The 24788-nt window shown below is 37.2% G+C and overlaps 1 protein-coding gene across 9 annotated transcripts in view; it reads left to right on the top strand.

Annotated features, from left to right (window-relative positions):
* Positions 1–24788, top strand: part of LOC103980463 (probable LRR receptor-like serine/threonine-protein kinase At1g06840) — a 39655-nt gene that overhangs the window by 9688 nt on the left and 5179 nt on the right. For all 9 annotated transcript variants that reach the window (XM_009396896.3, XM_018825364.2, XM_065147680.1 and 6 more), the window contains 10 exons: positions 544–618; positions 2482–2550; positions 4016–4081; positions 4253–4324; positions 4519–4605; positions 4692–4760; positions 11468–11961; positions 13643–13798; positions 16627–16910; positions 17858–17909. In XM_009396896.3, coding sequence (XP_009395171.2) covers positions 544–618; positions 2482–2550; positions 4016–4081; positions 4253–4324; positions 4519–4605; positions 4692–4760; positions 11468–11961; positions 13643–13798; positions 16627–16910; positions 17858–17909 — 1424 coding nt within the window. The remainder of the gene's footprint in view (positions 1–543; positions 619–2481; positions 2551–4015; positions 4082–4252; positions 4325–4518; positions 4606–4691; positions 4761–11467; positions 11962–13642; positions 13799–16626; positions 16911–17857; positions 17910–24788) is intronic.

Raw genomic sequence — 24788 nt, forward strand, 5'->3', positions numbered from 1 at the left:
ACAGGAGTTTTGCTTTCACACAAAGAAAAAGAAATAGACTCAGCATTACAGGAACCATACAGTGTAGAGTTCAATTCCTACCTTGTAACTTCCTTTGCAAGCCTTATCTACATTAGTGAATAATGTCTATATGTATGTCTACTAGCTAAGGCCTAGCACTCATATTTCATTGTAAGGATGAAATTAAGCACTACAAATAGGGAAAAACAGCAGGTTAGAAAGAGGATTGGGAAAGCAGGGTCACAGGAACAAATGACAAAATCTTCTTAGAGGTAAATCTTCCAGAAAGAAAACCTTCATAGTATAGAGGAGTTTATAGCTTTTGTAGTTGATGAGTGTTTGCCACGAGGCTGTTGGAAGGATCATTGCTGCTGTCACATGGTAAAACTCATTCCTCACCAGTGCTTCACACAACATAACAAAAGCCACATGCATGCTCAAAGAAAATTGTTCCAAGAGTTGTCTTGATAGGATTTACATTTTTGAGCAAAAAAATATCCTTTTTCGACTCAACTGATGTAATTATTTTGTCTCTGTTTGCAGTCAGCTTGATAATAACAATTTCAGTGGCAGTTCCATTCCAGCTTCTTTCAGCAACATGACAATGCTTGTAAAATTGTAAGGCCTTAATTTTCTGCCTTGAATTTAAATTTTGATTTCATATTACCAAATGAAATGGGAAGCTGTAACATGTAGTCTAGTTGCCGACATATCTGGAATTGGTGAAAGCTAAACCCTGAAAACCACTAAGATTGACCAAGTGTCCAGCCAGCAAGCTGAAGTAGCTTGCATCTCAAGGAATGGCTCTATTTCCTTAAGCTAAGCAGCCTTTGCACGTTCGACTGGACCTGATTTTGAGCTGCTGTCCTGCACTTTCATTGGACAACCAGAGAACCACTTTGAAAAGATATTTGGTAACTTGGTTTCTCTACTACCAAATAAGCCAGCCATAGACAGAAATAGTAGATCCGTTCTGTCTTCCACATCTTGATCCTTTTAGTTCTCCACCAAATTCAAAGTAGTTTGATGTTACCTGTTGATCCCTAATGTGAACTTTTTCTTCAAATAATTTCTAATTGTTTATGGCAATGACATTCCCTTATGAATTGGAATATCTTTTTGTATAGCCATAAAGGGAACCATGCAGGTATTTTATGAGGTGGTCTGTTGCAAGGTTCGCAATACCGTACCGTACCGGTATTTCGATCTGGGCTCGGTACCGGTATGGTATGGTATACCGAGTGGTACACCCAGGTGTGTCGAGTACTGTAGCACTGTGCTACAGTGCACTGCTACAGTGCTACGGTGCTGTAGTGCACTCGGACCGGTAACAGGCGGTCCGCGTACCGACAACCTGTCGGACCGGTATGTACCGCCCGTACTGGGCGGTACGGTTCGGTACGGGCAGACCCTGGTCTGTTGGCATTTGGATGACAAAATGTTGAATTATGAAAATTATTCTCCAACTGTGGCCAGTACTAATGCACCAACTGTGGCCAGTACTAATGATCCAGTAAGTCCTCAGGCGAATGGTGAAACAATTTGTAAGAGTTGCATTAAAAAAAAAGAAGAAAATGACTAGAGTCAAAGCAGTAAAGGAGGGAGGAGAGAGCATGGAAAAGGCAAATAGTGGAAGTATATGTGGTTGTAGGGCGTAGTAGGGAGAAAAGTATCCAACAAATAGATTTCTTTTTTAACAAGTATTACATACTGACCCTAGATAAATTAATACATGTAGTAATTGCATGACAGTGAACAGTCAAATTACTGAAATGTTAGTGAGCAGAAACATTGCTAATGAATCTAACAGACTGTTTCTTAATGACAAAATGAACACTGGGTTTGAGTGTATATCATCCCATATATTCCTCTTTTTGTAGCATACTCGTGCTAACATGAAGTTCAAAAAATGCATGTATTTAACTAAAAGAAACTTTGTCTAACAAGCAATGAAAACTATCCATATATAAAATATCACCTGCAATATCTTGTAAGCAAGAATAACTGATTAAAAACTAATTACCTTGCTGTTATTGCTATCCATAAAAAATATATATATTCAGATTTAAACGATGTTTTTAAAATTCTCATAGTTTCTGTTTAGCTACACAATCATCTAAGCAGTTCGAGAATTTAAGTGGGTTGTTTTATTGACCTTGCTTATATGTCATCTCTCTTCACTAATTCATATTATCTTCTCAATTTGGAAGTACATTTCCTGGTACCTTAAAATGAGATGTGTTCTTAGTTGTGTTGGAGGTACATTCCGTGGAATCTTAAAATGATTTGTTCTTGGTTATGTTCTGTTTCATATGTTTATGGATTGGAGATGAAAAGAAATTGGCCATATCTCTAGACTTGTCTGTTTAATTGTCATATTTATTCCTTTAACAACTTGTTGCGTACTTTTCAGCTTCATAGATGGATGTGATTAGTCTTCAAAACGTTGACAATAAGATATTGTATTTTAAATTTTTCCAGGAGTCTCAGAAACTGCAGCTTGCAAGGAGCTATTCCAGATTTGAGTCAGATACCTCGACTGGGCTATTTGTAAGTCTGCAAATTCTCATCAGAGTGACCAAGAATAAGCTCATATTATAATGAAACTTTCTAGTTAATAAGTTCCTTTACTTGATAGTTGATAGTTGATAGTTGATACTATCAACTTGATAGCCTGTCTCTGGAAGCCCGACACTTGTTATGCTCTCTAACCCTTGACTCTGTCATCTTAAATTCTGATATCATATTATTATGTATCAAACTTTTCACAAAGGTATCATTGCTGAACAACAGATATCATAGAAGTCTAGCATGTGATGTTTTTCCATACACTCTCTTTTCTTGCTGTGTCTTTATCCACATTCTGACTTATTCTGCTTGCACATGCATGAACTATGCACATGGAAGTGGAACCATATTATTTTCTTTATATTTGCTGTCTCAATCTTGTATTCTAATTTTGTCCAACCCAGACATAATCCAATATTGCAATTTCTCCAAAATTAGTTAAGTCAGTAATAAGTTAACCATTGGTGTGGCTCGTAGGCTCGCAAGGAATTGTCCGCTTTGGACGGTGGGCATACCCATATGGTTTTGTCATTTCGGAGCAAAACCTGTCACTTATAATGAAACTTTCAAGTTAATAAGTTCCTTTATTTGATAGTTGATACCAAGGTATGTAATTTCGAATAATACCGTTCGGTACGGGCGGCACGTACCGGTCCGTCAGCTTACCGGTACATGGACCGCTCGTTATCGAGCGAAACAAAAAAGAATATTTTATAACAGGTGACGTCGCGTTGTCGAGGCGATGCGACATCGCTTTTTTCGACGATGTCGCCTTATATATATATATATATATATATATAAACGAGGCGACGTTGCCCCGCGTGGGAGAAGGAAAAGGTGACGTCGCCGAGGCTTTGCGACGTCGCCTTTATAATATATATATATATATATATACCGAGCGGTATACCACTCGGTATATAGTTTCGTACCGTACCGAGCGAACGTCGAAACTCCGGTACAGTACGAAATTGCATACCTTGGTTGATACTATCAACTTGATAGCTTGTCACTGGAAGCCTGATGCTTGTTATGCTCTCTAACCCCTTGACTCTATCATCTTAAATTTTGTTATCATATTATTATGTATCAAACTTTTCACCAAGGTATCATTGCTGGACAACAGATATCATAGAAGTCTAGCATGTGATGTTTTTCCATATTCTCTTTTCTTGCTGTATCTTTATCCACATTCGGACTTATTCTGTTTGCACGTGCATGAACTATGCACATGGAAGTGGAACCATATTATTTTCTTTATATTTGCTCTCAATCTCGTATTCTAATTTTGTCTAGCCAAGTCTGAGGGTAAGAGTGACCTGGTAGACTTATGAGTCCTTTGTTCACCTACTCTTCAACCAATGTAGGATTAAATGTCCTTATCAGTTGGTATGCTATTTTTTTTTTTTTACTTTTTTCTAAGGAATTATTCATCGCATTCATATTTCAGGGATCTCAGTTGGAACCAGTTGAAGGGGCCATTACCATCTAAACTTTCGATTGATATAACTACCATGTATGTCATATTTCTCTACCCTGGCATGTAATTTTTTCCACTGTTCTTGTATATGCACTCCTGTTTTCATTTCTCATATTGGCATTATTTGCATGCTTTATGGGTATGAATTAAAATTTCCTATAACATTGATGAGTTCTTGTGGTCCCTTACTTTCTAAAATTTTGGCAGTGTTCTATCACATAACTACCTTAATGGAACTATACCTTTAACCTTTTCTGGACTGCCTAAACTCCAAAAATTGTAAGTAAAATTTATCTTGCATTTTATCTGAATTATTATTTTTTTTGTATTTCTCATTCTTTTGAAGAAATCTACAACCTTGTGTATGGTAAAACTCTGCCATGAACGTAACTCCATTACTTGGATGGTTCATGTGTATCATTATATTTATATACCATATTCTGTTACTTGCTGTCATCTCTTTTAATTTGCAGGTCCCTTGCAAACAATCTACTTACTGGCTCTGTTCCGTCCTCTATTTGGCAGAATATGACTTTTAACACAAATGACACTCTTCTCTTGTATGACCTTATGGAAAGAAAATATAGTTATTTTTTTCTTATTGTTTTTATGAATTACTATCTGACAAATTCTGTATGCTGTGTAGGGACTTCCAGAACAATTCTCTCACTGATATATCAGATGATTACAGTCCTCCTGCAAATGTCACAATCTTGTATGTTGATTTTTAAGCATTATTTGTGCTATTGGCTTAATATTTAAGATCTTCAGATTGTCATGATTTACATGTATGTAGATGTGCTTCATAATTCGTATCATGCTTCCTGCTAATTTTCTCTTCTTTGTCTCCATCTACATAAAGTTTTTTTGTTTTTCCTTTTTGAAGGGAAGTTTCTCTCCCTTTGTTTTATTTTACCTGTCCGCTGCAAATGTTATGATTATAAGGTTCCTATCTAGTGCCGTTCTAATTCAGATTTTATATGATGTATTGAGCTATGGCATGTGAATGTACTCAATATCATCCTAGATCTCTCCTAATCCAGATTTTTTATGATGTATTTACCAAGGATTAAAATTTTGTACCGTACTGGTATATCAAGATTTACTCGGTATGGTATGGTACAGGAGTACCGAGCGGTATGCCAGGACGTACCGAATGGTACATCTAAAAAAAAAAAAAATAATATATATATATATATATAATATAAAAATAATATTAAAAAAATCTAAAAAGGTGGCGTATGCTGTCTCGGCGACGTCACCTCCTCTTCTCGTCGCCTTAGACGAGGAGAAGAACACAGTCTTCTTCATCTCCTCATCTACGGTGTTCGGCGAAGAAGGCAACGAAGACGTCAAAGGCCGTAGACGCTTTCTGCCTTCGACGAAGAAGAAGCCACAAAATCGCAAACGAGGCAATGAAGGAGACCGCCTCTTCTGTTGCTCTAGCCATCGCCTGGCCGTTACCTCCTAGATTGGGATCATTGAGGGAGGGCGGTGCCGCATCGGGAAACGTCGTGGTTCTCCCGATTCTCCCTCTTCTTTAAATGCTCTTTCTTTCTTCTTCCTTCTTCCTTCTCCCTCGACGCTTCTTCTTCCCTCACCGTAGCCAGGCTGATACCGCTTGGTAATGGGTGGTCACGGTTGAAATTGACTGTTACCGACTTGTTTTGGGGCAATATCAAGTGTTCCGCTCAATGGCGGGTGGTCCGCTTGCCGGTTTGCTGGCGGACCGATACGTATTGTTCAGTACAAGCGGTATCATTCGAAATTTAGAACCTTGGTATTGACTATTGATTTATGTGCACATGGATATACTTCGTATTGTTCATGATTCAAAATCTCCCCCCAGGTGGATTTTATCAGGTGCCATTTACTGATTCACTAGCACATGGATCAAGAATTTTCACCTGGTCCGGTCCAGTCTGCAAGTTACCATATGGTTACCCACAAAATTTGGGTAATAAGCCCACTCTCATTTCAATGTTTTTGCTGTTGCTGTCTTAATAGTTTCTAATATCATATTTTTCTCTCACTTGCTTTCTCTTGATTAGTTGATTCCCTATTTGCGTTGTGTTGCTTGGTACCTCTCCTACTCCTCTTCTTACTACTACTACTACTACTCTGCTCCTCCGCCTCCGCCTCATCCTCGTCCTCCTTCTCCACTACCTCCTCCTCTTCCTTCTGCCACGCACCTTCTCCTCCTCTTGCCTCTTTTTGGTGATGGTATGTTCGCATACTGTTTTTTGGGATGCCGCTGTATCAAACCCATTCTGGTCTGGACGGTGACCATTATAGGTCCAGTATCAAGATCTGCGTGTCTCCTTTCTCTCCCTCTGCTCTAAGATGCTTTCTCTTATTCTTGTCTTGCTCATGAGCTTAGTTTTGTAATGATTGTTATACTGATATGATGGTTGGCAAAAGCTTGTATGTAAATTTTAGATGATAGCACCATGATACAAATATATTAGCATAAACTGTAGTATCACATAGTTGTGCTATCCTTGTTGAGCAGTCCCAACACCTTGTCTATTCTGTCATCACCAATAGTTGTGCAGGTTAGATGCTGTATTGAGTGTGCCAATTTACATCAACGTATATCAAGTATTATTCATTTGTACCAGTTCCATGAGTCGAGACAAGTGTGAAAGTATATTGTTAACTTCTAAGTTGTGTATTTGGAGATCTTTTGTGCCAAAAAGTTGAACACGCTAGGCAGATTGAGGTACTGATACCTGTTGGAGTTTAGGGCCTTCAGGCATTGAGAGTGAGGAATGCCTTATCAAAGCAACATATTCCTCCACATACACGAAAATGGAACAATAGCAAGGAAGAATTAGGCATGCCTTAACAAAGAGACATATCTTCCACATATGCATGAATGAAACAATAGCACACATCAGCAGAATATTAGTAGGAAGAAAAAGAAAAAAGAGCATTAACTGCAACAGCAAGAGAGTAGAAGGAAGAAGAAGTGGAGCATCTACACTTGTTTCGAAAGAACAATGGCAAGGGCAGCAGTAAGGGAAGCAGAGGTAGTGGTTTCTGGAAAGAAGTGAAGCATAGGGGTTTAGCAGCATAAAATAAAGTGCCAAATGATAACACAAAAAATAAAAGGAAGAAGCATCATAGCAAAAGAACAACAGAAAAATAAAGCTAAATAAAGAGGGATGATTGTAGCAGTTTGATTTCCATTTCTATCTAAACAAATTAAAATGTCCAATCTTAGTCTTTGTTATCTTCTTGAACAACAAATCTTCTCAATTAAAAAATAAAAAAGATCTTAGAAATTAAATAAATACAAGATCATTGATAAATAGAAAGATCGAGGAGTAATTTTTATTAGAACAAAGAAGCGGGCCATTTATCTCATAGGAATTGTAAAATGTCCAGTTTTAGTTTCCATTATCTTCTCGAGCAACATATTCTCACAATAAAAAATGCAAAATACAAAGGGTCAATTAAATTCAAGGTTATAAATAAGTATGAAGATCAAGAAGTATTTTTTATTAGATCTAAGTGTGCCTATTAGCTCATAGGGACTATGACAGGTGTGCCCAAGTATTCAAGTCAGGCCATTCATCATATTGAGCAAAACCGGCAAGCTGATTCACTATTGAGGCTCAGTATGTGCAATGTTTCTCGTTTATTGTTTCTTTTTTGTTTCAGTAGCACACTAGCCATGCCAGCCAACACAGCTGATGGTATTCATCATTTTGGCATCCACTTAATAGGTGGTGTGATAGCACATGAATTCTTGGGTTTGCCAATGCATATTTGTGAGACCTGTAAGCCTCTTTGCACCCAGGTGCACTTTTTGACAATGCACTTACATCCATTCTGTGGATACTTTGCATCTTTGCCTTCATTTGACTTTGCTATAAACTTAATATGAAAAAAAGAAAAGAAAAAAAAGGGAATCATATTCTTCTTATTATTTTTGTCTAGTCTTTCTTTGGCCTTTGTTTCACTCTCCTAGAACTTTTTGTGCTCATTTTTCAGAAAGTTCTGTGTACTAGATGTGATGATGTTCATTTCATGGCACAAGGGCATTCAAGCAGGCGCGAAGTGCATGGATTTGGTTATGCTAAATCTATGCTTAACTAGGAACAGAAATAGCAAAGAAAGCAAAGAAAGGGAAAGTAAAGCTACTTGGATTCTGTGGTATTTCAAGGTTTTAACTGCTCTCTATTGGTCATTCTTAAAAGAATCTGAAACATTAAATGAAAAAACAGATATTCCAGGCTTGCTTAACATGCACCTTTGTCATATTTTAGCAAGTCCGAAATGTAATGCTAAACTGAAAAATCAGCAGGGTAGTGGATTAAGTTGTGGGGTAGGCCATTAGCATTAAATGGCAGTAGTTGCACTGTTTTAGGCTTTCATTTACCACTGTTATATGTTACCCTATATATGGTTAATCTGAAAGGAAGGGTAGCTATGTGAAATGGTATGCCAATAAATGTTGCAGTACCATGAAGGGGGAGAGGAGGAGAAGTTGAAGAAGAAGAGTAGTAGTAGTAGTAGTAGGAGGGAAGGACAAGGAGGAAGAGGAAGTGGAGTAATAGGGAGAGGAGCACTACGGTTGGCAGGGAGCGGGTGGGGTCAGGAGGCAGGTGGGCATCATGAGGGGTCACAAGGGAGGCAGGTGAGAGGCTGAACCGAACTGGAGCACCTGAAAAGGGCTGGTCTATGTGGCAGTTTGCTGTTCAAACAATATACACTGCCCAGTATGGACAGGTCCAGGTGGTATTTAGAATTTAGAACCATGCTTTCAAGAATAATCTTGTGTTTCCCTGTAGGTTGAAGGTTTCCCTTTAAACAAACCTATTCTTGGTCCACTTTAGCTCAGCTAAACTAAAAGCAATAGGGTTGTGGATTAAGTTGTGGAGGAGGTGGCATTTGCACTGTTATAGGAGTTGATTTACTCCTCTGTATTGCTACTCTTTATGGTTAATTAGAAAAGGGGAGCCATACAAAGAATTCCTTCCAAGCACAATCTGTTGTGTCTCCCTGGAGGTTAAAGGTTTCTCTCAAAACAAACCTAAACTCAATCCACTTTGTTAATTCCCCTTACCTCCACCTGCTCCTCTTTGATCCTCTGTCATGGCCCTCTCTAAATGTGCTACAAATAAGGAGCTATTAGTATTGCCAAATTGTGCAGAGCATACTTAATCAGCCCAGATCATACACATTACGGTCTGAGCTCTGATTTTTGACTAGTGAGATGCTGTTACAGCAGTTTGAAAGCTAGTAAATCTTTGAAATATTACAACTATAGTCGTTTCTCCCTTAAATGAATATTACCAAATTTTGTTCTTGGATCTCATCTGTAACCTACATAATGAGTTAAATCCATAGTGGCATGATTCTTGCATAAACTTTATCGCATTTGCTCTAGAATCTGCACAATTTAGAAGCTTTATAGGAATATTCATATTTATCAAGATTTATATATTGATTGGATAAATATGTATCAACTGGTATTCACCGGTCTGACCCAATATTAGTGTCAAAATATTCATCTCAATATTGGTTTGATATTTAATTTTATTCAATGGTATTGAGTAGTACAGGTTGGTGTGCTGCCTGGTAATATCAATACCATAATGATTTGATAGGACACCAAATTGGATCAGAATGATCTTTAAATCCTTAATATACAATATAAACATTTATAAACTCCTAATATTTGGATTTATTATTCAATTTATCCAGAAGTGTATTCTTTAAATTAATATACATGGCTCCATTTACAGTATTAAGTTCAAAAACCTTTCTATTTTACATAAAAAAGTTTGTTGAATGCAAAAAAAAAAAAAAAAACAAAAGGATGAACCGAGACAAAGATTGCGTACTCTTTTAGGATTCATTTCTGCAAACATAATACAACAAATATGTACCTGATGAAATCTAGATTTTAAAAATTAGTGACACACAGACACGGGAAGATTTTGGCAAATAATGGCTCTGCACAATATTGATGACATTTTTTATCAAATATCATCCTAGACATAATGTAAATTACTCCCAGTGGCATGGCAAGCGTTGCCATTAAACTTCCTTTTTCACTCAAAGACAAAGTGATTTCTTGGCTGAAAGATGCACATTATACACTTACATATGCACATATAATTAAGTACTTACTCAAATCCAAATCTTATTACTTACTCAAATCCAAACACATACCTGAATCCATGTTTGCAACCACTCTTGGCTATTTAGGTTGAATCAGTCATTTTTATGAGCTTCATATCTTCATTTCTAACATCTTTAGTGGTTTCAAATTTATGAGTGCTTGGTTCTGGTTCTAATGTTCCCTGTAGGTAAGATCCTAAGAAAATTTCAATTTGAAATTTCCTACTTAGAATGCCATGATGCCAATGGTTTCTGATTGCTTACATCTTGTCTTCGACTTGGGGTAAGATAAAGTGGGATGTTAATCATGTCATCATGATTGTGCAAGTCTTTGAAACTCATATGTTCCTAGGTCAAGTCTCATGTAATAGCTGTCTTTAATTTAGCCTCTTGTCCAAAAGGCTGACTGTAGTTGCCTGCAAGCCAGCAAGTACCTGAAGCATATGATCCAAGTTTTTTTCAAGCAATATGGGGACATTATATGGCAAAATTCTGATTGAGAAGTGTTTTGGAAGATTTGACCAAAAATTTCTGATTGGTTGTCAACCCTCTTGATCGACAAGCAAGATTTATAATGTCAATTGGGTCAAACTCGTTATGGCTTGCACCAATTTGGAGTCGTTGATGCTGCAATTTCAAGCTTAGTGGTAGATCTGTGAGTCCCATATTATGCTGTTTTGCTGTGAGGCATTATAGTCGACAAGGTTGGTAATGGAAACCCCTTTCTATGCCAATCTTACCTTGACACTGCAGTTAATTGTTAACCTTCATATACAACGGCAACTGTAGTCTATTTTACCTCAATAATAATTTAATGAACTAAAAAAATTGAAATATTAACTTTACACAATAAAACCGTCATAATTTTGTGAAATATATCCCCGGGGTGGACTATTCTTTTTCTTTGTCCATAAGATAATAACTTTAAGGATGCTGGAAAAAAGGAAATGTCAAGTTTTTGAATTCCTATAATCTTATTCTTTTGCTTACATGACATGAAATGTAGCCAAGACTTTTAATAAAATGATTTTTCTATATTTATGATTTATAAAGCATTTCATGTGGATATATTCACCTTTGATACTTTTTAACTTCTCTTTTGATGTTTTATAATCGTATATGACTCTTACTCCTAAGATAAAGAAGGTTACCATAACTATTGTTTCAAAGCTTTTTGGTTGAAGTAGCTTTTATTATGTAAATAGACTTTGACATCCATCTTTGCAGTTTCTGACTCAAATCATTTTGCCTAAAGAGCACATTTTGTTTGTTCACAATCATGTGCAGGCTATATGGAAATCCTGTCTGTGACAGTGAAAACCAACTCGATATAGTCCATTTTTGTCAGTTGAAGACTATAAGCGAAGCATCTAGAAATTCAACAAAGTCTAAAATCATGTGTAGGCGATGCCCAGTGGATAAAGATTATGAGCACAATCCATTATCTCCTATGCAATGTTTGTGCGCTGTACCACTTGGAGTTGGATTTCGGTTGAAAAGCCCAGGAATATCAGACTTTCGTTCATATATTAATGATTTTGAGATCAACCTGACTTCACTCCTCCACCTGTTTGTCTATCAATTGTATATTGACTCCTTTATATGGGAAAGTGGACCGAGGCTGAACATGCAGTTAAAGTTATTTCCTAGTAATGTCAGTGTTTTCAATGTAAGTGAAATCTTGAGACTCAGAGGCATCCTAGCTGGATGGGAGATTACACTTTCAGATGTTTTTGGACCATATGAGCTCCTTAACTTCACATTGGGATCTTATGCAAGTGGTGAGTCCTCTTAAACCATCTTAATGTATTGCTGTACTTAACATTAGCAACTTTTAAAACATTGTTTGGCAGCCTAGATAGCCAAAAAAATTGGAAAAATGAAGAGATTCTATGTGAATGCACATCTCTTGTGAATATGGGACTCTAGCAACTCAACTATTGTAAAAACTAATGCGGAACAACAACTCATAAGAGATGTCTTCAAACATAGTTGTATCCAAGGTTTGCCTTCTCGTACGGACTAGGCATATTAGTCCCTGGTCGAATTTATACGTATCGGTGTACCAACACATGATACGTATCGGTCAATACTAGTGTACCAATACATGATACAATGCACCTAAGACTAGAAAAGGAAGTGGAAGAAGAAGAGGAAGGAACATATGATTGTGTACGAAGAGGAGGAAGAGGAAGGAGGAAGAGGAAGGAAGAAGAGGAGAAAAGGAGGTGTACCTGAAATCGATGGCGGGCGACAGACGGCGGGTACAAGCACGAGGAAAAATGCTTGCAAGTGTGAGCCTTAAACCCGTGGAATATTTTTTTTCTTTTTTTTACTGGTCGGACTGGACAGCCTGAAATGGGGGCAACCTCTGAACCAGTTCAGACCACCCGTTTCGTACCGAGCTGGGCGAAACTTCAGTCCACAGTTGTATATGTTTATATATGGGATAAAATGCTCAGGAGAGAAACTTTTTTGTCACAGTTGGTGCTGGTTGCATATGAAACAAGAAAAAAAATCATATATTCTCCACTCCAAGAAAGACTTGTTATTAGGTTTATTAACTAAAGTGAGTGATCTGATGATCTATACCTGTCCAATGCCACCATCAGAGTCATTCCTCTTACAGCCATTACCGAAAGTATCACTTATCCTGTGACTTGTGAACTAATGTGATCCACTTTTTGTGCTTTTGCCTTCCCTTCAGTTTGCTTCCACTACTGCAAAGGACTGTGTTTCTCAATAAATCTATCTCAGCAACCAAAATAATTGCAGATGTTATCGGCAGTGGCATTTGGAACAATTTCACTGTAACTCTTATTGCCTCTAGCAACTACTACCTCCTTTATGAGTATGGTTACTGCATTTTTAACAATGAAATTGTGCTCTCTATTGCAAGTTCCAATCTCTAAAGCTTTTCCTTTCGTTCTTTTGGTCACCCTATTTAGTCCAACAAAAGACAGTGACTTAAATTATCCCCTTTATTTACACAGTTGAGAATCCTTTTCTGATATATACTCAACTGCAACTACGGTAATGAAATAGCATAAATTTATGAAGGTTTTTAAATTAATAAAACCTAAAGAAGAGTTTGTGGTTATCAGTCATAAATTTGGTTCAAAAAATTTCTCTCAAAAAACCATGAGGATATAATCATAATGTTTTAAGAACTTGATTCATTCTGTGCACCAAGAAATTTTGGATATCAGACCTATGCCAGTCGATGGCTAGATCGATATGTATCCAGTTCATGTTGACGTATTGGTGCATGGTGTGCCAGCATGTACTGTGGCACCATTCTAGTGGGGGAGAAGGGGATCGGGGTGGAGGAGGCAGGGGGAGGGAAGAAGGAAGAGGAAGGAGAAATAAGAAAGAATGAGAAATAAAGAAAAAGGAATTCTAGGAACCTTGATTCACATAATTATTAGGTCATTAATGATTTTATTCTTAAAACTGTTGCAGATATTCCAGATGCTTCAGAGTCAGGGTTAAGCAAAAATGCTATGGTAGGCATCTTGGTGGGTGCTGTTGCTGGTGCCATTGCTGTATCTGTAGCTGTTACAGTACTTATCATGAGAAGATATCGTGGTTATCGAGCCATTTCAAGAAAACGATCATGTAAGTGTAATTAACTCTGAAAAGAGCCCCTGGTGATCATTATTAAGTTACCAAGGTTTCTGCAGCTTTTGGTGTGGGAGATTGTTATCTATTTTAACTGTTGTTATAAAAAAAAATTCCCAAATAAATGGTGCCTAAAACACTCCTTTTGCCTATTCATTACTCCCTTGGTTTGGTTTGAACTATTTGCCTATGCTGAATGTCTTCCTTTTTTGTGAATTGGACTTGTTTCACTGTATTGCTTCATAGTTGTCAATTTAGTCTTTGTTATATTCCATTTTATTCTAGGAATATACTTCAGAGTTCAGGGCATACTTGCTCCATGAAGATGCTTGCACAGAATTTAGGATGCCATTTTTGTGAAAATTACTATATGCACATTCCTTTGATGAAAGCCCATTTAGTGAATCCCTTCTCATCATATCTTTTGTTGATCACCATAATCTGATGTGGATATTTGTTTGCTCTGTAATCTTTGTTTTTGAATGGTTCTGTACTTATGAATGGTATATGATAAATTCTTCTGACATTTTATAGTACTCGGCTTCCTTGTCATTGGTTGATCTAGTTTAGAAGGAAAGTTAATCTCCAACATAGGTTCCATATGTGCTTTTTCGACATCTTAGAAATCTTGTACATAAGCCTTCTTGCTACACACTCTTACACTATGTCATGTAGAGCCCCAGTTCCAAACATTTATTTTTACTTTATGCCTCTAATTATAATAAAGTGTATACTCCAGAATATAACTTAGCTTTTAGTTAATTTAGTAATTTTCTTTTTTAATATGCATATGACATGTGATACTTGCAAACTTCATGTCTTCAAAACTTAGATTCTGAAAATTCTGATACTTGTTGGAGAAACTACACTATAATTTCTTTTCTATACATAAGATTTAAGGTTATTTAGGGAGGACGTTTTGATCCTTCCAAGTCGCTGATCTTAGCCTTATGAACCATCTGAGAAAAGGAAGGCTGGTGAAACTCCACTATTATCTAAGGAAATGCCAAACAAGAAAAAAGAATGAAGGCTAGGAATGACAACAAGCATAATATAATAAATGAAAATCTTAAGAATGGAGAAAAAGGAAAATTCAAGGTGTTAAGCAACAGTGTGATTATCCATGTCACCTTATCAAATTAAACATCTAGTCTTTATGATGTAAGAGACTGTAGTGACTCGTATGGGCCAATTGTTAACCACCCTTTCCTGATCAATGAGATGATTTTTTTGGCTCTACTAGCCTACTAGCAAAATCACTTGCACGGTCTTTTATCTTATCGAGTGTTGTCTTTTTTGTTGAAACTAAAAGGTTCTGTCAAGAACTAATATCAAAGCATACTAGCACTAGTCTGCTGGGTTACCTGTATGAAGTCTTGTGCGGTGCCCAGAATGTGCTAACATGCTCTTGCCAAGTTGATTTGTTTGTGCTAAGGATCACAATCTTGGTTCAGTACCACTAATAGACCAAGTGTGAGTACCATTTGGTACTGTTGGTACCTGCCAAAACCCGTACAACTCACAGAGAGAGAGAGAGAGAGAGAGAGAGAGAGAGAGCTATACACCATCATAAGAGGTGGAGGGATGCAAGGTTGGCGGCTGAGAAGGCGACACAGATGAGTCTTAAAGGAGATTTAGGTCGGTTTTATATACAAAAAAAAAAGTATGGTTTAATACTGGTACTGGTTGATAGGTTTATTAGCATAATACAGGTACATAACAAATACCTTAACATTCAGTAAATCCAGTACTGCTTATCGAATGGTAAGCCATGTCTTGAATTGGAACAGGTGAAAATGCTCGGTTCATTCCGTAACTTTTTAAGCCCTTTAGCATTTGGCTAAAAAGGTGGACCTTAATGAAACCTCATTTGTTATGCCACAAATAAATTATAGCAATTAGCAATGAATAATGATGACTGAAAAAGCAAAAGAACTTGACTTTCCTGAGAATTTATGAATTGCATGTGATGCCCCATGAAGTGTAATAAAGATTCAAGAATTACTATGGCTTGTAAAGTTACATAAATCTCTGACAGACAAGGTCTTTGTTTCTCATTACCTCTTAGTATTCACTTATAGGATAACTAAAGAACTCTTTGGATATGACATCTATATGGGCATGCTTGCAACTTATTAAATTAATCATAGCCTCATTCATTGCAATGGTTGTCCTTGTCTACAATCTTTTTATTAAATTGTGACAATTATTCATGTTTGACACAATCTACCATCACTGTTGGCTAAAAGATCCTGTTAGTTCTTCATCAGTAAGTTTATACGAGGGTACTGTACCAGTCCCTAGCCGGAAGTGCATATTCTTACCAATAGGTATCGGAGTACATCGATATGTATTGAAGAGGAAGAAGAAGGAGACGAGGCATTGGAGGAAGAGGACATGGTAGAGGAAGAGGAAGGAACGATGAGGAGGGAGAAGAACGAGGAGGAAGAGGAAGGAGAGAGTTAGTTGTGGAGGAAGAGGAGGAGAAGAAGAGGAAGAGGTAGCACTTGGAGGGCAGCAAGGAGGTAGGCAACGGATGGCTCATGAACAGAGAAGAGAGCCCTAGTTGGAGCAGTCTTAAATTTTTTTAATTAGGTCAGACCAGAACTTCCCAAACTGGAGCGGTCCGCTTCTCGGTTTGGGCTACCTGTTGGTCCGAACTGAACTCGGCCAAATTGAACTTTTTTGTGCTTGTTTGAGGATTGTGAACAATCATTTCAAGGTCAACGTGGGTTCCTAGTAGGAACATTATTGTAACTCATTTGTGAAAGTTCACTGAAATGATCCTTCCTGAGCTCTTTTTCTTTTCCCATCTGTTTTTGCAGCAATGAGAACTTCAATTAAAATCAATGATGTAAAATGCTTTACGTTTGAAGACATGGCTCGAGCCACAAGCAATTTCAGCAACTCCACGCAAGTAGGCCAAGGAGGGTATGGAAAAGTATATAGAGGAACTTTAGTCGATGGAACACCTGTAGCCATAAAAAGAGCACAAGAAGGATCTGTACAAGGTTCAAAGGAGTTCTCAACAGAGATAGAGTTATTGTCAAGGTTGCATCACCGTAATTTAGTTTCTTTAGTTGGATACTGCGATGAACAAGATGAACAGGTTTGTCCTGATTTCCAGACTAATTATGCATCCTAGAAGATTTATTTAGGCCTTCAAGTCAACCCAGTTATCTACTGTGTCTTGTTAAAGTTTGACTTGACATTAATAGTTGCATGCAAGATATTAACAAAGGTCTGCACCGTCTGACGTTTGCATAATTGGGTTGATAATGCATTCTTAGTCAGGATTATAAGTATTTTCTTGGTATTCCCTATATTTAAAAATTGGCACAAATTTATGCTTAAAAAGATAGGCAACTCATGTCTTAATTTGTACTAGTTTGGTAGCCTTTCTTTAACATGCAGGTGGCTCAATTACGGTTCTCCCACTGAACATCCTATCATTTTTCACTGAAGAACCAATTCCGCTTTGCTGGACAAAGACATAGCACATGTTGGATTGAACAGTGTAATGATTTAAATACATTCTTCTAGGAGAAAATTATATTGACATTTTTCACTAGTGATGATAATTCTTGGTAGGATTCTAGCTGCTGGCATTTTTTCATAACCAATCTACCTTGTCCCTTGCAAGAAATTAAATACTGATTGAACTCGTACATACTGATCGGTATGTACCTGCTTGATCAAGGACTGGTATCAGACAATTTAGGTTGGTGTTGGTTGGTTTTTGAGTTTTTTTTATTATTTTTCAGTGATGCCAATTGGTACAAGTAGGTATAAAATCCAGCATACCACTACTGTACTAGTCTGATCGATATTTGAAACCAGTATCAAACCAAGATAATTCAAATTTTATGGAATGTCCTCATTCTTGTACTACTGAAGTTTGACTTCTACAGTTATTCAAAACATGTAATATAACCATGGTTTTATTTAAATTAATTGGTGTTCATTCCACTGCCATTGTATTGTAGTTGGTGGCCAATCAACTGATGTTCCATATTAAGTATCCTTCTCATTGTAGCATTTCTTTCTTTCTTGTAGATGCTGGTCTATGAGTTCATGCCTAATGGCACTCTGCGTGATCACCTTTCTGGTATGCATTAACTATAATTTCTGTAATATTGCATCAAAATTTAATTACATAAGAACATCTCACACTGAACAAATTAAAAAATAGAAAAGTACTCGTCTGGATTTTGGAGGTTCTGCTTTAATTTACTTTTTGTTTCACTAAGTTGGGACTGTTGACAACTGGATTCTTAATGAGACCCTCATTTATTTAATATTATCACTAACTTTAGGTTTTGCTTTCACTAATTCTAGCATAATATGTGGTTCACATTGCGACAATACTGTTCACCAAGGATTACTTTGCCAATTAGCATGTGTCAGCATGGATCATGACATGTTATGTTAATTTACAAGTTGGCACATGCTATTTTAACTAATACCCAAGGTGCCAGCATTTGATTTTAGTCGGAGCAGTCCAGGTCAAAAGAGTTTATTTCCATGAGACATAATCTTACACATCTTGATAGAATAGTCTAAAGCTACTAACAAGAATGACAACTGAAACTTGAATCCAACAAGCCAAAGGGAGACCATGAAAGTCTTATTCCATCAAGCACTCTAGAGCAGGGAACATGATAAAAAAGAATGTCATCTATGTAATAGTGAAGAATTTTACATGCCTATGTCAAAATCACAGCAGTGTTTATGAAGCTATATTTCTGTATAGACTTCTAGCTCTCTAGCACCACCAAGAATTAATTAGGTCTTATATAAGGAAAATCCACAATTATCTCATCAAAAGATGCACTATGTACTGTGATAACCCTATTATTGTGCAAGAAGTTATATTTCCTATATCTTGTAAGATGTCCATCTCACTCTGGAAGGAAGCTTGATATTGGAAGAGAGGTAAACGCATGTCTTAATATTATAGTCATTTCTCTTGCATTGAATGCTCATGTGTCACTTCATGCCAAGATCGCTGTTACAAATTCTTGAACCCTCGACAACAATCAAGTACAAGAAAGGGGTTGTCCACCAAATTTACCTGAAAAGGGATTGAGTTTTGCTCAAGAACTTTTTTGCTCCTTTTTGTGGCCTTTCTGATGGTACTTTTAACCTATGTAAATCCTTCACTGTTTACCACCCCTGACTTTGGAAAGAGAGGGAAGGGTAGGGGTAAGAAGGCAAGGGTGTGATTGAACATCTAATACCTTTTTTTTCTCGATCTGTGATTTTCTTAGATAACCCTCGCCAGGGTATTTATCTTCTTGTCAAGATGTACAAATTCTCATTTATTACCATGGTTAGTTTTGTCAAATAATTGATAATATTTTTCCCTCCTATCAGGGACTTCCTTTTTTTAAGAAAGAAGGTATCCTTCAAGAGAGAAATTGAGAGAGGACTAGTGGCAGTAGAATAGAAATAGAGATTAACAAGGAAAAATACAATAATATTGATAAGTATAGTTCTCAGCTGTCTCTAGTATCTACGAACCTTTATTTGGACTTTCACCCTTCCATATACTGTTCCTAAACAAGGTAAGGCTCATGGGGATTTAGAATCATATAAGTTGATGAAAAGTGAATTCCATATTCACAAATGTCCTCCTAGTTTATCTTATGCTATACCCATATATGAAAATACTTTGCCATCTATATTCAACAGGAATTAAATTATTTTCAAAACTCATCAAAGAAGCCAATGCTGCCCCTAAGTTCTTCTGGCTTGCATTAAAAAATAGAATGCATAGTAAGGATGATATCTAGGATAAGATGGGATTTTACTTCCTTTGGCATCTGGCTATGGTATTGAACCTATGGATTACCTAGTATGTCCCATGCCAAGTATTTTTCTTTAGGCCTATTACAATCCAATCCAATGGGATAACTGACCTATTAACTTAATAGGCCTAGAACCGTATGACCAAAAGTACCTAAATTCAAGTTAATAGTAGTAGATACATTTAACCTATAAATGGGCTCAAGTATCTTCCAAATTGGTGTATGATAATCTTCCTTGCTTAAAAACTTTACGTTCAAAGACCAAACATAACCTTAAATCAGATCATAGTATGATGCACATGAGATCCAGCTGAGTGATGCTTCTATGCCATATACATCTCTAGTCATACTAGTCTTATTCATGGGTAGGTCTTTCCTATTAGGCCCTTAAACCTAGGTCTACTATGAAAGCATTGGGTTCGACCCGGTGAGGTCTTTACTAGTCTTATTAGTGCTGCAACCCAGTTGAGCTACGTTCATATCAAAGTTGAGTCAGTATAGTAGAGATCCAATCTGTTTCAGACTTCAGACAATGCTTCTAATTTGTGTAATATATAGAGCCAAAAAGAGGCTAAAATTAGTTCAGAATATGAACATCCACTAAATCTGATGGAGTGAGACAAACTTAAAAGGGATCTCACCAAATTCATTAACAATCTGAACACACTGTCTCTATGAATTTAGATGTGCATCTGATTAGTCCAGATTTGATAATTTAGTATATAAGACCAGATTTTGAAAGGGTACATCAAAGCTACGTTTTTAATTTCGAATGATATCTCCCATACCGGGCGGCATGTACCAGTCCGCTGGTAGACCAGTACGCAGACCACTTGCTACCGGGTGGTACCGTTGATTGGGGCTGTTTTCGCCCCGTTACCATGCGAAATCGGTCAATTTCGACAGTCGCTGCCCTTTATCAGGTGGTATTAGCCGAGGGAAAAGAAAAGGGAGAACTTGGAGATCCGACGTCGCTCTCCCTCGACGATTCCGATCCGTCGCCACCCTCCCTCGTCGGATGCCGCAGATGAGATGTTACCTCCTCCTTGTCTGAGGCGACGAGGCCTCGGCGTCGTCGGTGACTTCTCCTCATCCGCGGGGGGAGAAGAAGCCTCGGTGACATCGTCGAGGCTTCGCGGGGAAAAGAAACGAGGCAACATTATTATTATTATTATTATTATTATTATTATTATTATATATCGAGCGGTATGCTAGAGCATACCTCTCGGTATACTAGTATCGTAACGTATTGAGCTGAGCTCAATACTCTAGTACGGTACAAAATTACGAATCTTGCTCTAAAGCTTTTCTAATTAGATCCAAGCGTGTGAAAATATGAAAAATATAGAACTTTTATGGTTACCAAGTGACAAGGTATCTGATCTAGACTAAATCTGGTGATCTTTACAGATCCACGTGTCCAATTCTTCCGACCAAGAAATTATAGAAGTTCTGAATGTATTTGATCTGAGGAACACACAAACTCTAAAAAATTTAGTTGTGCTGATTAGATAAACATCCAATAATTTGATACATAGGATCATTTGTACAAACTAGTCCTTGTAGGACTTGAGCACACAAAAGCATGATACTAAAAACATGTTTGTGGTGGCTTATTATGGAGCCAAGGCTCACCCTCAATCTCATTTATTCAAATGAAGTATGTGATTGATTCTTTCTAAATTCTATCATACTGCTACACAAGATACGCCAATATTGACATCATATCCATTGCAAATAGGGTAATTGGACCCATTGTCAATGTATTTTAGTATGCAATTATTTTTTTGTTATTTCTGTTTTACATGTGTATAAATGTAACCCATTGTCAATGCATTTTGTGTGAAGGATTGTCTGTTTGTCTAGATGTAACCCATTGTCAATGTATTTTGTGTGAAGGATTACAGTAAGGATACCTATTTTAGTATCCTTACTGTAAGTAGCAGATGCAACTAGAATACTTGCGCTTAGGAAACATGTCCACATTCACTTGATTTTAAATGTTTTATCAGTGTTCCCCTGATGTATAATTAGGGTTTTTTCATGTAAGCTATTGTTTAACATGTTTGCAACTGATGTATTTTGTGAATGGTCGCAACTTGTTTAACATGACCTGTTGGTGGATCTCGAATGAGATAAAATGTGACTTTGCCTTAATATTTGCATTCTTGCAACTATATAGTGTTCTTTCGATTATTTTGTTAGGGTTTTCTGAGACCACTGATGTATTTTGTACTTTTTTTTTTTCTTCTTTCTTTCTTTATTTCTTGCTTTATCTGTATTATTTGTTTAGGATCACCCAAATGAAATTACAAGTTGTCTCTAACTTTTCCCAATGAAACATGAAGATCGAGTTGGGTTAACTAGAGGTACCTCATACTTGACACTATACCTAGTACAAATTTTAATGAAGCCATGTGACATCAACTTAAGCTTGACCATTTACCAAAGGTTGAGGGTTTGAAACCTCATCCAATAATTTTTTTTGAAGATACTGGCTAACATAGCTAATAAAGAGTTTGACAAACCATCGCAAGGTTCTGGTTTCAAATCTCGCCTTCGCTAGTTATCATTTCCCAAAAAAAAGAATAACTTAAACTTGATCAAAATTTTAAAATCTAAACCCAAGCCCACCTGAGCTTGGGTTGCACTGCAATTGAATGGCCTAGGTTATTCTCACAACCAAACCCAATAGAAGAATCGATGCATTGTGAGTTTAAACATTGTGGTCTAAATTCTGAAGCGTAAGTTAATGATAGCACATCCATCTAGCCCTACAGACCATCACAACATCTATCCAGTTCCGATATGGGAGTAATCAATGACATCATCGTTACACTTCACAAAAAGGGTAAACTTCTTCAACTAGGCGATTCTTAAGATATTTGAGGGTTCCTGAAGCCTGTAATCAAATAAGGAGTAAAACGAGGAGGCTTTACTGTTTCGATGGTTCGACCAAGTATTGGTTATGGACTGTACAACTTGCTATCTCTCACCTTCTTGGTACACCTATTTATTACTTTTTTCAGTGTAACTGACAGTACAGTTCAGCGCCTTGCTTGTCATCTCAGTATACTTTGGTTTGATAGGTTGTCAAAACTGTTATCGAATGGTATTTAGAACCTTTGTCGAAGCATCCCCTAGTCTCATCATACAAGATTCATTACCGTTTAAACTTAAATAAAAAAGAAGTTTTCTAATTACTTTCTCAACCTGCTCAAGACACTAATTGATAAAAGGTTAATGTATAATATGTCAATCAATGCAAAGCCCCATATTATATCTGTCCTAAATTAAATCAAGGCCTATGGACCTTGAAGCTTAACATATAAGGCACATAAATAACCATTTAATGTTGATCTGAGAACTATGATCTCTATTAGAGATGCTCATTAGATGACATCTAATACTGAAGAGGCCTAGTAGTTGAGTATGTCAAAGAAGACCAAGTTGCATGACCATGAATGGATAAATTTACGGAGGGAGAGGTATATATAAATTCTTTCAGATTGAACAGTATAAGTTCACCACATATTGCCGAAGACAGTTGTAAGCTAAGAACCTTGGTATGCTATTGAAGTCAACTAGAGTACCCCAGTCAAACAGGTCAAGGAATAATGAGGTTTTTATGTTCTTGATTTTTTTAGTTCAGCTATCACCATACCATGTCTTGATTGAGATCTAAGGTTCTTTCACATTATATCTTCATGTCAAGTGCCAAGGATATATAAGGCCCACTTGATGCACATTGCTGCTATGCATGCTCTATAATGCATGATCATGGAGCTTCACATTTCTCTGTTCTATATGTTTATACAATAACATATTGGTATTTAGTAATATATGATGGTGCCTTTCTTGCCATGCTTTTAGAAATATTTATGCTAGGCAAGGTTTTTAATCTTGTGTCGTACTGGTGTACCGAGCTTTGCTTGGTATGGTACGGTACAAGGTATCGAGCGGTATACCTAAAAAAATATATAAAATTCAATTTTAGCCTTGTCGTCATCGCCTTGTCCTTCTCCTCGTCGTCTCGGCTGCGGACTTCGATGTCAAGGAGGTGGGGAGAAGAAAGACGACATCGGAATGTTCTCCGTGCAGTGGTAGTGGATGAAGGAGACCGTTCGGAGATGAACAAGGCCAGGTCTTCGTCGCCTCTTCCGTTGCTCTCGTCGCCGCCTCCCCCAATCCCTGCGCCTCTAACTCCTCCTCAAAAGAGGTACGACTCTCCTCGCCGTTACCTCCTGGATCGGGATCGTCGAGGAAGGGCGGCGACGGATCGGGATCGAAAAGGGGATGGAAGACAAGTTTGTACCAAGGTTCGATGAGCTCAAGTTCATCGAGACACCGGTGACAATGCATTGGTGACTTTGTGGTCCTCTTTTTTGATGCTTCTCCCTCTTCTTCAAACGTCCTCTTCTTCCTCACCTCACCTCGCCATCGCCAAATACCTAATACCTCCCGATAGTGGGTTGTACGCATGCCGATCAGTTGGTGGACCGGTACGTATCGTCCGTACATGGCAGTACAGAACAGTATTAAAAACCCTGATTGTAGGATTGTTTTTCTATAACATTATTATGATGCATTTTGGTTACTTGTTTCCATTTCCTTTTCTAGTAATACTTTTAGTAAGGATAACAAATTGAATTTTTAATCCCCTTCTTTGACCTGTTTTTCTTGATCAATGAGTTTCAAGAATGACCCTCATTTGGAAAGATTGAACAAGAAAACTAAGTAGAGATAAGTGTGGTTCCTGTCCAAGGATATGAGCGCCGCATTATGCACATAATTCCCTTTCATCATCGAAATTACTAGCTAAGGAATTATTATGGGTTAAAGTTGTGGTGCCACATGTTGATTGACTACTATCTTTCATAGAGTAGGTGGTCAACCATGTGGTTAGCATAATCTTTTGAATTCAGAATTTAGATAAACAATATTAGCCTGGTGCCAGCATGCCTTACAATGTAATCAAATGTTAATGTTGTAAATTTGTAATGACAAAAGATATTCTAAAAGGTTATTTTCTTTCATTGCTTAAATATAATATGGTTAGACCTCCTTTTCTTCATTTAACAAATATATATTTTTAATAGATCTTAGTTTTGTAAGCTCTTATGTTATTTTTAATGATAGGATTGCACCGTCCACAATAATGATTTTTTTTGTATTTT

Source organism: Musa acuminata, chromosome BXJ3-4, assembly GCF_036884655.1.
Source record: "Musa acuminata AAA Group cultivar baxijiao chromosome BXJ3-4, Cavendish_Baxijiao_AAA, whole genome shotgun sequence".
NCBI classification, from domain to species: Eukaryota; Viridiplantae; Streptophyta; class Magnoliopsida; order Zingiberales; family Musaceae; genus Musa; species Musa acuminata.